General features: G+C 36.7%; 1 protein-coding gene across 1 annotated transcript; it reads right to left on the bottom strand.

Annotated features, from left to right (window-relative positions):
* Window positions 1-1970: 1970 nt before the first annotated feature.
* On the bottom strand, window positions 1971-2909 carry LOC125131731 (olfactory receptor 6C68-like). The gene has a single exon (XM_047788502.1). The coding sequence runs from the start codon at window positions 2907-2909 to the stop codon at window positions 1971-1973; it is 939 nt and encodes a 312-aa protein (XP_047644458.1).
* Between the last annotated feature and the right edge of the window lie 11780 nt (window positions 2910-14689).

Raw genomic sequence — 14689 nt, 5'->3', positions numbered from 1 at the left:
ATGATGTTTTTCAGACAGTACGCTCTATTCTGATCTCATTCAATCACTGACCTATTGTCTGACATTGTGGATTTTTTTTCTTGCTATATAATGTTAAATTTATGGAGTATAGCATGTGTCCATCTTCTGCTCAGCATAGTTTTTGAAATATTCTATTTTATTTGTTCTAGAGGTTTATGCCTTTGGACAGTTGGGTGGTTTTCCATTGTATGAATATACCAAAATAGGTTTCTCTGTTTTTTTTTTTGTCTTTTTGTCCTTTTAGGGCTGCACCTGCGGCATATGGAGGTTCCTAGGCCAGGGGTCTAATTGGAGCTCTTGCTGCTGGCCTTTGCTAGAGCCACAGCAACACAGGATCTGAGCCGAGTCTTCGACCTACACCACAGCTCAAGGCAATGCCAGATCCTTAACCCACTGAGCAAGGCCAGGGATTGGACCCGCAACCTCATGGTTCCTGGTTGTTTCTGCTGTGCCATGATGGGAACTCCTGGTTTCTCTGTTTTTTTGCTGAACATTTTGGATGTTTACGCTTTCGAGTTCTATGAATCCAGCTGCTACAAACACTCATGTATCTTAATTTGGGCAATGTCCATTTTCATTTTTCTTAGGTAAGTAACTAGGAGAGCATTTGCGAAGACATATGATAACCAGGTTTAACTTTATATGAACCTGTCAGAGTGTTTTCCCGAGTGACCATATCCCTTCATGTCTGTCCTCCAGCACTGTTCCAGTTGCTCTCTGTCTTTGTTGTGACTTATGTTATCAGCCTATATTCTAGATATGGCCATTCTAATAAATGTGTGACTCATTTTAGTTACAATTTGAATTTCCTGATGACTAATGATTTTGTGCTTCTTCCATGTGCTTATTGACTATTCATGGAACTTCCTTTATGAAATGCCCACCAAATTTTCTTGACATTTTCATTTGGTTATTATTATTGATCTTTGATAGTAAATTGTTAAGGATGTTTGAATCTGCTATCATGAGTTCTGTTGGTCTACCTTTTTATGCTCACAGTTTGTCTGGTATTAGAAGCAGATGCATGCGAATTTCTTAAAATGAGTGAGAAAGTATTCTTTCTTCATGTATTTTGAAAGAATTTGCAAAGATGGGATCATTTATTCCTTGGATAGTATTCACAAATGAGGCAACATTATTTTTGAGTTTTCTTTGTGCAAATATTTTTAGGTATTCATTCAGTGTGTAAAACAGAAATGTATGTCGATGTTCTGTTCCTTTTTGTTTCAGGTTTGTGATTTGTATGTTTCAAAGAAACTTTCCATTTCGTCAGAATTTTAGACTATATTGGTTTCATATTGCTCATAGTTTTCCCACATTAATTTGTTGACATCTGGAAGCTCAACAGATGGACAATAACGGGACTTATTGTGGTGATCATTTCATCGTGTATAAAAATATTGAATCACTATGTTGTACACTTGAAACCAATGTAATATTGCATGTCAGTTATAATTCAATAAAAAAGAATGACATCTCCACACCAATATTTTAAAATATGTAGGAAAAACCTCTAAAAGAAGAAAAAGGAATGACTGAATTATGATGGGTTCTGGTTAAAGGATTAAAAATGATATATTTTATTCCTCACAAAGCAAAGTTCAATAATTACTTCTTCAGTATATGAAGGGGAAATTAGTGATTAAATGCCAGTGAAGTTAACCTGATCGGTCTATAAGTTATGAAATTCCAATATTTGTTATCAACATTATGCAAGAAATAATGTAGCTGTGCATATTTTGAGTTGGTTTATCAAGAGATATTTTTACTTTACTTTCCTTTTTAAGACCCACACCTGTGGTATATAGGGGTTCTCAGGCTAGGGGTCAAATGGGAGCTATAGCTGCCAGCCTGCACCACAGCCACAGCAATGCCAGATCTGAACCATGTCTGAAACCTACATCACAGCTCACAGAAATCTTTTGAGTTGGTTTATTAAGAGATACATTTTACTTTTTTAAAAGAAATGCAATTTTTTTGAGTGAGTCCTGAAAGGCTAGTTTAACTTGCTTATTCCTCAGAGTATATATAAAAGGATTCAGCACTGGTGAAATGGAAGAAACGAGCAGTGCCACTCCTTTATTGAGATTTACCTCTTCCTTGGCAGATGGTTTGATGTAGATGAAGATGCAGCTTCCATAGGTGATGGAAACGACAATCATGTGGGAAGAACAGGTAGAAAAGGCTTTTTTTCTTTGTTGGGCAGAAGGGAATTTTAGAATCGTCCTGATGATGTATATGTAGGAGAGAACCACACCTACAAGAGTGATGATGAAGGTCAGCACAGCACAGGCTATAACCATCTGCTCGATTAACCAGGTGTCTGAGCATGAGATATTCAGGAGAGGAGATGCGTCACAGGCAAAATGATCAATGAGATTGGAGTCACAGAATTCCAGATGAAAACACAAGCTGAATGGAGGGAGGATAATCAGAAGTGCTGCCCCCCAACAGCAGACAACCATTGTTTTGCAGAGTGTGTTGCTCATGATTGTCATGTAATGCAGGGGTTTGCAGATGGCCACATAGCGATCATATGCCATGGCTGCCAAGAGAAAAAACTCAGTTATCCCAGAGATGTCTATAAAAAATAATTGAGTGAAACATACATTATAGGTAATTGTTCTGTCTCCAGTTGATATACTGTATAGGAATCTTGGAATGCAGGCAGTTGTGAACGAGATTTCTAGGAGAGAGAAATTTTGGAGGAAAAAATACATGGGGGTTTTAAGGTGGGGATCCAGCAATGTTAGTGTAATGATGGTCAGATTTCCAGCTACACACAATATATAGGTGAGAAAGAGGAAAAGGAAAAGCAAAAGCTGCAGCTGAGGATCTTCTGTCAGTCCCAGAAGCATAAATGTTGTTATTGCAGTGTGGTTTCTCATTATTGACTCCTGGATTTTGCCAACCCTACATATCAATGTCAGAGAGATTTGAACTGCAGAATTCAAAGACATCATCCACTGATGAACACGCTCTTGTGTATTCAACTCAACCAACTTTTATGAGTTAGTTGTAATTGTTGATCTGAGGAATACATTTCCTATTTTACAGTGAGCTCAACCCCCTAGTCTATTTATATATAATGACAAAGTAAAATTATTTAATAAATTTTGGTTATTTGTTTTAATTATAGTATGACTTTTCCTTTAGTCATTTCCCAAAATTACTTCATTGTAAATTAAATACTTTATCTCATACCGTGGGTTTTGGGCATTTTTTATTATTTACATTTATTTTTCATTTCATATGTTATAGCTAGTTTTTAATACTGCCAAATGTCTTCCTTCAATTCAAAAGCAAATATTTTAAAAAGTTAATTCAGTGTCATTCTTTTGCCTTAAATTTGGGAATTGTTAAAATACTAAAATAAAGGTTTTGACCATGACCCAAACAAACCATTTCAGTTCTCTCTAAAATATAAAGGTTTTTTATCTTTCTAATGAGTGATCATTCGTGATAAGGGCAAACATGTTTTGACTCTGAAACATCCACATTTGTAGTTTTGCAGATTTAAAAACTTCCGTTCCTATGTCTTGTGTTACCTCTTGGATTACATGGTGAAGTACAACCTCATCACATATAGCACTTTCATCGCCTCGCGAGGTTATGCTGAGTGTAATTAATGAACTTCTGAAGGATGTAAAAGCTATACTTTGATGCTTCGTTTAAGCACTCAGATTGAAACATATGTACACACCGTGTTATGGAGAAAAAGTCAAGACAAAAGTGACTGAACATCCTCTCCAAGCACCTCTCTTTCCTCCATTCACGTTTCTTTCCTGTCCACATTTTTGCCTCTCTTTTTACATTTTGCATTCATTTCTCAATCACTTAGTCTCTGGTTTTCAAGCTCAGCAGCCTTGATAAAGCACTCCTTCATGGATCTTCCTGTGGATCAATTCAAGATAAATCGTAATTTAAATGTATTTCAATGTAATCCTAAGAATACATGCTTACAAGTCTCCTTGTGTGCTCCAGGCACTGGTCTAAGTCTCTTACAGGTATCATGCGTACAAACCTTAGGATATCCTGTGAGGTTGGGAGGTATGTTGTCTCCATTTTCAAAGTGGGAAAAGTGGGGCACAGAGAGATAAGGCCTGTGTCCACTGCTTTCTGGATATTCAGTCTCCACTCAGAAGGGCTCCAGAGCCCTGGCCTGAGTCACTGTGCTGTGGTTATTGGTGCACATTTACCTGAATGTCTTGGTTTCATGATGACAGAATTTGTATTGGTAATTGAAACAAAGGTAGTATTACTTTAGAATTCATTGTTAAACCAAGACACTTGAGAAGCAGTGAGGGGCAGGAGTAATGAATAATTATGGTGCTGCATCTGCGGTGAATGTGCTCTCGAGGGCAAAAATCTAAACGTGTGCAGTCACTCAGTTTGTGTGGCTGATGGGGCTGCACGTCACCAACGTTCAGCTAGCTAATTTTCTATTTTATTCTTTATTCCTGTTGGTATATTGACCCTTCCATATCGTTGGCTCGGTATTTCTTCCCGTGAAATATTAAGTCTGAAGAGTAGAGACCGTATTATTCTGGGTTAATACGATCCAGGTGGTGAGAGTTATTTCTCATGTATCCTCCTTTACATGGATAGATAGTCATAGTTTTCTAACCTGTAAGTAATGTCCTCAGGGGTCCAAATTCTTGTAACTTTATGAAATGCAAAATGGATCACCTATGGATAAGCCATTTTCTCATTTTTAGAATTTTTTTCTCAGAACGTACTGATACATGTACTGTGAGAGTTTTTTTTTTAATTTTTTAATTTTTTAGGACCTCATTTGTGGCACATAGAAGTTCCCAGTCTACAGGCTGAATCAGAGCTACAGCTCCAGGCTATGCCACAATCACAGCCAAGCAGGATATGAGCCGCATCTGCAGCCTACATGACAGCTCATGGCAATGCCGGATCCCTGTCCCACTGAGCAAGGCCAGGGATCAAACCTGCATCTTCATGGATACTAGTAGAATTCATTTCTGCTGCACTGCAGCGGGAACTTACTATAAGAGCTATTTTTTAAAAAATTCTTTCCCTTTATTTTTATTAAGTCATACTTTTTTTTGGGGGCGGGGGGCGCACTTACAGCATATGGAAGTTCCCAGGCTAGGGGTGGAATCTGAGCTACAGCTGCTGGCCTACGCCACAGCCACAGCAACACCGGGAACTTGCTGCATCTGTGACCTCCACCACAGCTCAAGGCATGCCGGATCCCCAACCCACTAGGAAAGTCCAGGGATCGAACCCTCATCCCTATGGATGGATTCTAGTTGGATTTGTTTCTGCTGTGCCACAAAGGGAACATCTCTTTCCCTTTATTCACTAATTTTAAAAACAATTAGTTGTTCCGCTAGCATCATCCACATATGACCAAGGGGATTTTTTAAATTAATAATTGATATTTTATATTATAATAGCTTCAGGTATACAACAAAATAATTCACTATTTGTAGATGTTGTGAAATAGTCACCACATTAAGTCTGGGTAATGTCAGTCACCAAACACTTTTTTCTTGTGATGAGAACTTTTAAGAGCTGCTCTCTTACTTTCGAACGTGCAAGACACTGTTATTGACTGTAGTTACCATGCTGTAAATTCCATCCCTGAGACTTATTTGCTTTATCACTGAAGTTTGTATCCTTTGAGCCCCTTCACCCACTTCCCTGCTGCTCCCCACTGTCCACCTCTGAAACCACGAATATCTTCTCTGTATCCATGAGCTTGTTTGTTTGTTTTTGTTTTGTTTTTTAGATTCCACATATAAGTGAGATCATATGGTGTTTGCCTTTCTTTGTTTAACTTATTTCACAGCGTTTTGAACAATATTGTTCTTTCTTTCATCTGAGCAAGTGAACCCTGTCATCTGCTGCTGTAGGCTCAGTATACAGGACGCAGTCTCCAGGGTAGACAGATGCCATCACAGGGAGGGATATTAATTGAGGCTCAGGATCGATCAAGTTTGATGGAAAGCTCTTACCCTCTTGAACACTGCATTATCATCTGATGGTGGCCATAGCTCACATGAGAAGCTCCGTCTTGTTTTCTTCATTTTTCAAGAACTCAGTCCATCTCCCAGTAGTTCTCTTGGAATTTGACTCAGCTTTGCTTGGGTCTTAAAACTGTTTTGTTTTTGGAGTTCCTTTTGTGATTCAGTGGAAATGAATCTGACTAGTATCCACGAGGCCTAGGTTCAATCCCTGGCCTTGTTCAGTGGGTTAAGGAACCGGCATTGCCATGAGCTGTAGTGTAGGTCACAGATGCATGTCGGATCTGGCATTGCTGTGGCTGTGGTGTATGCTGGTGGCCACTGCTCTGATTTGACCCCTAGCCTAGGAACCTCCCTATGCCAAGGGTGAGGCCCTAAAAAGGCAAAAAAAAAAAAGAAAATTTCATTTTTAATAGTCAATATTTAATCTTAATGCAGTCGTTAAGTATTGAACTTTCACAGAGCATTTTATTTGTGGAACAGATAAAAAAAAGAATAAGATTTCCAGATGTGAGTGTGCAGTTGATGTGTGTATATGTATATGCACACTTGGATTTTAGGTATTGTGTGTTCCTATGTGTTTGTGGGAGATTTTATTTCTGAATATTCCTCACCCAGACCTGCTAATGATTTCTAGGACCAGCATTCTAGAAAAAAAGCTTGTATCTCTTAAATGACTGTAGGATCGTCCCCTGAAATGCTAACTGTGTTGGTTTATTTAAGTCTAACATTGTGCTTAAGGAGGAAAATCTATCATGACATTCCCCCTCCACCTCCTACCTTCTGCCAGAATATGTGCAGACATACTGTGAAAGCAACTGAGACGGTAAACCTTTTTATACTTACCCTTTAAGCTGTACAAGTTACTTCATGGCATCTCTTGACAGTTTATTTGAACATCCTTTTAATGAGACACAGGCTGAGCAGAAGTATGCTAGTGGAGACCTGAACTCCAAGTTTTCTCAGGAAACTACCTTGGCTAGAAAATCCCTGGAACTACCCAGAGCCTCCTATATCATATACCATAGCATGTACCTGCTGTAGCGTAGAACTTCTTTCCTAAGAGGACTGTGCCATTTGACACCAGGAGTGTATGTTCTTCTGTTGCTAGTTAAAATAAAGTAAAGCCCATTTTAAAGGGCTGGGTATATCATAGACTGTTGAGTGATCAGGGTCAGATGATCTTCTAAACTCATTGGTCAGGAAAACATATTTGGCACCAAATATTGTGGCTTGTTACTTTATGTATTCTACCTATAACAAGAATCATTAGCGTCAACCAACAAAAGAGTCCTTGGAGACCCAGGTTTCAAAGTCACCCTGGATATTAATATGAAGTTTTGGCTGTGAACCTGACGGCAGTGGGGACAGTGCCCTTAGGGACAAGGAAATGCAAGAATAATATTAAATCAGTGTGATGGTGCTGTCTAATGTAAGCCAATAAAATATCCAATAAAATGTTTAACCCGAAACATCCGTGCGGAAGTAAACCTGTAAAATCTGTTGGAATCTCCCATTTTCATCCAACCTGTTGTGGTTGTCCTTAATTATTAACACAGGGAGATTTATAGCAATTTTTGATGACCAAATTTATATAATTTTAATCTCTCTTTGATAATAATCGCCACCAGTTTGGCAATGTTCTTTCTCTACATGTCTTTTTTACAATAACAAAAGACTACTCTAAAGGTTTTATATAAACATCTTTGCACACATGACTGCTTATACTCCAGACAGTTCCTCTATGAGAAATTCTTAGTTGTAGGAGGACAAGTTTTTCTATTTGAATGGCTTTTGGTATGGATTTCTCATTAGATGTACTAAAAGTAAATGTCATCCCAGGCCAGGAAAAGAAATCATTAGTATGAATGTGATTGGGTGGGTAACCTTAATGCATTGTCTTAGACAAAGACTCAGCATCTTTCTTTGTACTAGAGAGAGTTTTCTGCAATTACACACATATAGAAGATCAGTAGACAGTTCAACACATAATTTTGTGTTCCTCAGTTTAAAGGGACATCAGTAGAGGATTCTGGGGAGAATTGGTTCCACTAAGGATTAGAGATGTCAGAGAATAGTGAATTAAGAGACCTCGTTCCCTACTGCAGTGAACTCTTGAGAGGCTGAGTGAGGCCTTAAGCAACACGTTGGGAAAGTGCACCACAGCAGGAACTCCTCAGGTTAATTTTTCACTCTGAGAAACCCTCAGCAAGCGAATGTGTCCCATTGATGATCTGGGTGAAAAAATAAGAGAAGAATTGTCCCGTGTTTTTGATGTGGCCTTCTGCAAAGTCCTGGATTACATGACAATCTCTGTGGAGGATTTTATCTGCTGTTTTATGGCGGCCAGTGATGATCATCTTTGGTTCAATTATTTTAGATTTCTCCTTGGATATTTGTGAATCTTATCTTTAATCACCTTTTCCTGTAATGTAGAGTCTATCCTGAAACATCGCATGATCATAGTCATGGTTCATAGAGCATATAGTTTCAGAGATTGCTCTTGTAATATTCCTTATTATTTATATATGTATATCTATCCTATCTGTATACTCTTAGCACAGTATTAATCTTAGAAGATTGTTTTCTCTTGTTTTGCACACATTATATTTCAGTGATTGAAGAAGTTGACCCTTAATGTATATCAACTTTCAATCAATGAATGTATATATACGAAGATATTACACTAATAATTTCTGTATTAATGTCATCTAGTAAATCCATGTTGAAGACATCTTTTATATGCTGAGAAATAAGCAAGAAGAATAGGAACATAGCATAATCCATACAATTGCATTTTAATGAAAGCAGCAAACATTTCCTAAAGCCTTGTATTAGTTTTTTTATTATTAATTATGCCCACCAATTTTGTCATTTAAAACCACACACTTATTATCTCTTCGTTTCTGTGCTTCAGGATTCCAGGCCCAGGTTTGCTGGGTCTTCTGCTTAGGATCTTTAATCAAGGTGGGAACTGTGTTGTTTTCTTAACTAGAGGTGAATCTGAGAAAGGATTTGCTTCCAAGTTCATTCGGGTTGTTGTGGGAATTTACTTGATTATACTTGTAGGCCTGAATCTTTGTTCCATAATCATGGTGTATCTATCCATTTATTTAGATCCTTACAATATTTTTCAACAATATTCAATAGGTTGCATTATAGAGGTCTCAGATTTCTTTTGTTGGTTTTTTCCTAAGTATTCAGTATTATTTGATGCTATATTTAAATTAACTTTCTGATTATTGCATTTTATTGACCCTGTATCTCTTAAATTTATTAAAATAGTTACGGTAGTATTTTTGAGTAGATTATTGAGAATTTTCTATATAAATAGCAATTCAGTAAATTCTAAGGACAGTTTTGTTCCTTTCCAATCTGGACTTTTTTCTTGGCCTTATTACATTGGTTAGAAACTCTAGTGCAATAATGAATAGAAGCGGTGAAATTAGACATTCTTATCTTGCTACTTATTTTAGAGGGAAATAATTCGATAATTTACTTATGAAAATGATGTAACCTGTATGTTATCTGTGTCAACTTTAATCCTTCATCATAATAGATTATCTGATTTGATGTATACAATGTTAAAATTTTTTTAAAATTTTGAAACAAGTTTCTAGTACCTACTTTAAATGCCTAGAACAAAGTTTTTTTTTTTAACTTTAGTAAAAGATTGGAATTAGTAAATGTACTCTTTTTAGAAAATAGTTAAAATTTCAGCAGAATTTAATAAGAACTAGCCTCAAGTAATTTTTATCTTGAATAGTCTCTTCAGGTTAATGTGGCTTTGTCCAAAAATGAATGGCTGCTTGTACGTGAATGTGGGCAGGCTGCGCTTGTGATGACTCAGCCAAATAGCACTTACGAGACTCTCTCCAAACTTTAGGGATGATGTCTTACATTTATGGCCCCTAAAATAATTTAGCAAATGACGGGCAGTAGTAACTCAATAAATACGGCCTACCTAGACTTCAGTTGCTTTAGGGAATGTATTTCTGGGGATGAATTTTGAATTGTAGATATACAACTTTGGGAGTTGTAAATAGGTCCATTTTTTTTCTTTCTTTCTTTTGGTTTGCCTTTTCTAGGGCTGCTCCTGTGGCATATGGAGGTTCCCAGGCTAGGGGTCTAATTGGAGCTGTAGCTGCTGGCCTATTCCAGGGCCACAGCAATACAGGATCTGAGCCACGTCTGCAACCTACACCACAGCTCATGGCAAGGCCGGATCCTTAACTCTCTGAGCAAGGCCAGGGATCAAACCCACAACCTCATTGTTCCTAGTCAGATTCATTAACCACTGAGCCACAACGGGAACTCCGGTCCATTTTTTTATGGCACGTTGAGGTGAGATTCTAGATTCATAGGAATTGGGAGGCTGAACAAAATTTTCCTGTAAAATGGAAAGGCATTTGTTCTCCATTTGTTATAAAATACTATTGTTTTTTATATATAGGATTGTGAAGAGGAAGAGAGTAATAAATGCACAGGCATTTCAATTAGTGTCATATTTTCAGGTAATGCATTTTTGAATAAATTAAAATTGTGTCTGCTTTATACACCAAACAAAGGTGTTTTCTTTAAAATGATTTAGCAGGTCTTTAGAATGACCTTTAAGAAGATTTTAAACATTTTTATATGTCTAGTCATAAAGTTGAACTGATTTTTTGTGATTGCCTTGAATGGAAAGCAAGTATTTCTCTGACTCTATTGCTTTCCTATGGCTGGATGAGTAGTAAAAGGAAGGGCTTTTTACACAATGTCTGCTATAAGAGTGCATTGTTCACACTGTGCCTTTCTTTCTTAGCCTCAGTTTTCCCCCTAATATCTAGTTCATGGAATTATTGTGTTGATGAGACAATCCGTGCAGAATGCCTGGTAGATGGTATGTTAAAGCCACCACCCCTACTTCTTTCTCTCCTTCATTTTCTTCATCCTCTTTTTCTTTTTGCTCCACAATTTGCCCTGACACTTATGCTAATGTACGAGGCCTTAATCCGTGGCCATTGCAGCTATTGTGTTCCTTTCTTGCATTTTTATGAAGGTGATGGACTTTGGTGTCTCTGGCAACCTGTTCAGTGTTCTGTTGAGAAATACTAAGGGAAGAGTTCAGAGACTACAATTTTGGACACAAGGTGATAGGTATTCCACTGTTCTTTCTCAGCTATCTTTAAGTAATTAATTGGGCAGCCATTTCCTTTTGTAAATGAGGAGTTTATGTCTTTACTTTTCAAGAATTTTCCATGGAAAAACTAATTAGTTTTATATGATTTTTTTTTGCTTAGTTTTTGCAGTTTCTCTAATCCACAAAAAACCAAAAGGTGTGTTCTAACATCTGGTGCATCAAGGCATGCTATTTCTGTCAAGACAGTAACAAGTAATGGCATCTGACTACAATTGAAAGGCTATTAAATATGGTTAATAGGAATCTCTATTAGAAAAGGGGCACTAATCAGTGCTCAAGGGAAGAAATAATTAACTGATGATCAGATACCATTTAAGATAGTATCATAAAGGGAATTCAGCCTTCTGAACCAAACTGAAAAAATTCTGTTGCTCTTAGTACTTGACTGTGGCATCCTAAGTCAGAGCACTGTTCCTGATTCCCAAACTCTCCTCCCTTTCTGACCACCAGTTCTTATCTTCTGTGATACTGAGATATTATGTGAATGTTTTGGTAAACCACTTTCATTCAGGTGTATTTTCTGTTTAATATTTTTCAAGGAATATTTTGTATTTATAATTAGCTCACTATCATCTGATGTCAGTGACACCGTTGCTGATAATTTGCCACTGTAATGAAGTCTGTTGTAGTTCTGTATGGGTATAAATGTGTATTGACTCATAAGAGTGACATTGTAGGGTGGGTTACTTCTGTTTATTGCTCTGGTTCTTATGAGTACGCGTGAATTCATTCAAAACCTATTTATTGAGAACCTAAGATACGGCTGGTTCTGCTGTAGGTACTAAGGATAAAAAGAGTGAACAAGTAAACCTGTTGGTCTCTGTTGATAATGTAATAAATATTTCCATGAGTGCAACCCCTTCACATTTCTTTCTTCTAATAATAGACAACATTAGAGGTAGTATTTTCTTTTTCAGAGATATTTAATTAATGTATTGCTATCACAGATTTTTAAATAGATTAGTTTGATATTTTTTCTGAGACCAAGGATCTGGAATGTTGAATGAAGAAAAAAACTGAAATTACCAAAGAAGAACATACTTACTGTAATGGAAGGTAATCATGGCTTTAATTGATTGTATAATCCTGAGAATCCCAAAGATGAAACTGAAAGTTTAAGTGGACTCAAATACGTGCACATATATCCCTCTTGTGAAAACATACGTATTCACTGGTAGTTTTCTATGGTAGATAGTGCCCTCTGAGTTGCCAACAGACTCCCATTAAAGAGTCTATTCCACTTTAAACCTAGGAAACAACTTCTTATAGCTCCAAGCTGAAAACAAAGTCATTGCTTTTAAATGTCTGAGAAATATAAGGTAAATTTTAGAAGATATTGACAAAAGTAATTTCTGATTTCTCTTGATTAAGATAGATGTTTACCCATAAAATAAGATGAATATTTCATTATCTCAGACTCTTATAGATGAGCAGAAGCTCTCTGTGTGGATACATATAGTCCTTTGTGACTAAAGTTCAACCATGACTAAAGATTCTAATATGCATTGAAGTTTGGCAAAATACCTAATACAGGCAGCAGTGGGAATCATGTCCTTGAAGAAAATAAGTGGCAAAAATTTTATGGACATGTTTGTAGTGCAAAATAATAACTTTCTGATGAACTATATTTGTGGATACTCTTCAACTCATAGATAACAAAGTGTTAAGGAAACACAACAAAGTTTCTTTATATCTATGTTTTAAATTGAAAAAAATATGTACATATATATTTAAAAATATATATATGTATGTATTTAAAAATATATACATATATATTATAAAAATATATACATATATATAGTTGCTATGCCAATAACTGTAAATATTTGCATGGTAAAAATATAGGTTTGTATCATAATTTTTGTGTATTATACTCTTTATGAGTAATCCATTATTTAATAAAGTTTCTCATACTGAACTTGGGAGGTAGCTCTGCTCACCACTATACCACCAATGCTACTCTCTCATATTTAACTTGTAAAATTATATGTTAAATACTTTATATATGCATCATTTGTTTCCTTAGTTTATATTATCATAAGAGGAATTCCTGAGGCAAAAGCCACTTAGATTTTTGAGGTACATTGTCACACTTTACTTCCAATATATAATACCACTTATAAATACAGAAGTGTTTGGGTCACTCATTGGCATCTTGGGATTATGGGACCTGAAGGAATTCCACCTTGATTCCTTGCTTGAGTTCTGTGTCAACTAGAGAGAGAAAGTAGGCAAGTAAATATGGAGTAAACTACCTGCTTTATTACAGAGGTATTAAAAACATGGCTTTGAACATCCCAATAAGAATATCTTGAGTTGGTCATAGCTATCAGATAGGCAGTGCTAGAAATCCAAATCTACTTCAGCACCTTAGACAGACCCTTTTACTGCAAGATTTCCAATGGTGTGAAATGTGTAGAAAAGCTAGCATATAAGAGGAAAGGGAACAGGATGCATCCAATGTATCATATCCTTGTTCAAAATCCACCCATTAAGTGGGCAGACACCAGAAGTACAAGAGGCTACAACTCTATTATCTGTAAAAATGTCACCACACCAAAAACCTATAAAAATGAAAAGACAGAGAACCATAACTCAGATGAGGGAGAAAGGAAAAACCCCAGAAAATCAGCTAAGCAAGGAGGAGATTCTTAGCCTCTAGGAAAAAGACTTTAGATTGTTGATGCTGAAGATGATGCAAGACATTGGAAATAAACTGGAGGCAAGGATGGATAACTTACAAGAAACACGGAGCAAAGAGATACAAGATATAAAACTTAAACAAGAAGAGATGCAAATACAATAACTGAAATAAAAAATTCCCTAGAAGCAACCAACAGCAGAATACAGGAGGCATAGGAAGGAATAAGTGAGGTGGAGGACAGATTAGTGGTAATTATGGGTACAGAACAGAAAAGCAAAAAAAGATTGAAAACAAATGAAGAGAGTCTCAGAGAACTCTGGGACAATGTTAAACGCACCACCATCTGTATTATAGGGGCATCAGAAGGAGAAGAGAGAGAGAAGGGGACAGAAAAAATATTCGAAGAGATAATACCCAAAAATTTCCCTAGCATGGGAAAGGAACCACCCACTCAAATTTAGGAAGCACAATGAGTACCATATAAAATAAACCCAAGGAAGAATGCCCCAAGACACATGTTAATCAAACTAACCAAAATTAAAGACAAAGAGAAAATCTTGAAAGCAGCTAGGGATAAAGCAGCAAGTAACATACAAGGGAACCCCAATAAGGTTATTGGCAGATTTTTCAGCAGAAACTGCAGGCCAGAAGGGAGTGGCATGGTATACTTAACGTGATGAAAGGAAAAAACCTCCAACCAAAATTCCTCTACCCAGCAAGGCTCTCATTCAGATTTGAAGGAGAAAGCAAAACCTTCACAGATAAGCAAAAGCTAAGAGAATTCAGCAACACTAAACCAGCTTTGCAACAAATACTAAAGGAACTTCTCTAGGCAGAAAAGAA

The sequence above is a fragment of the Phacochoerus africanus genome, chromosome 7 (genome assembly GCF_016906955.1).
Source record: "Phacochoerus africanus isolate WHEZ1 chromosome 7, ROS_Pafr_v1, whole genome shotgun sequence".
In the NCBI taxonomy this organism is placed as follows: Eukaryota; Metazoa; Chordata; class Mammalia; order Artiodactyla; family Suidae; genus Phacochoerus; species Phacochoerus africanus.
The sequence above is the reverse complement of the archived record's forward strand: the minus strand, read 5'-3'. Positions and strand labels throughout refer to the sequence as shown.

Bases quoted from the DNA above. Each gene is read 5' to 3' on its own strand.
- LOC125131731 (XM_047788502.1), bottom strand. From the start codon at position 2,909: ATGAGAAACCACACTGCAATAACAACATTTATGCTTCTGGGACTGACA.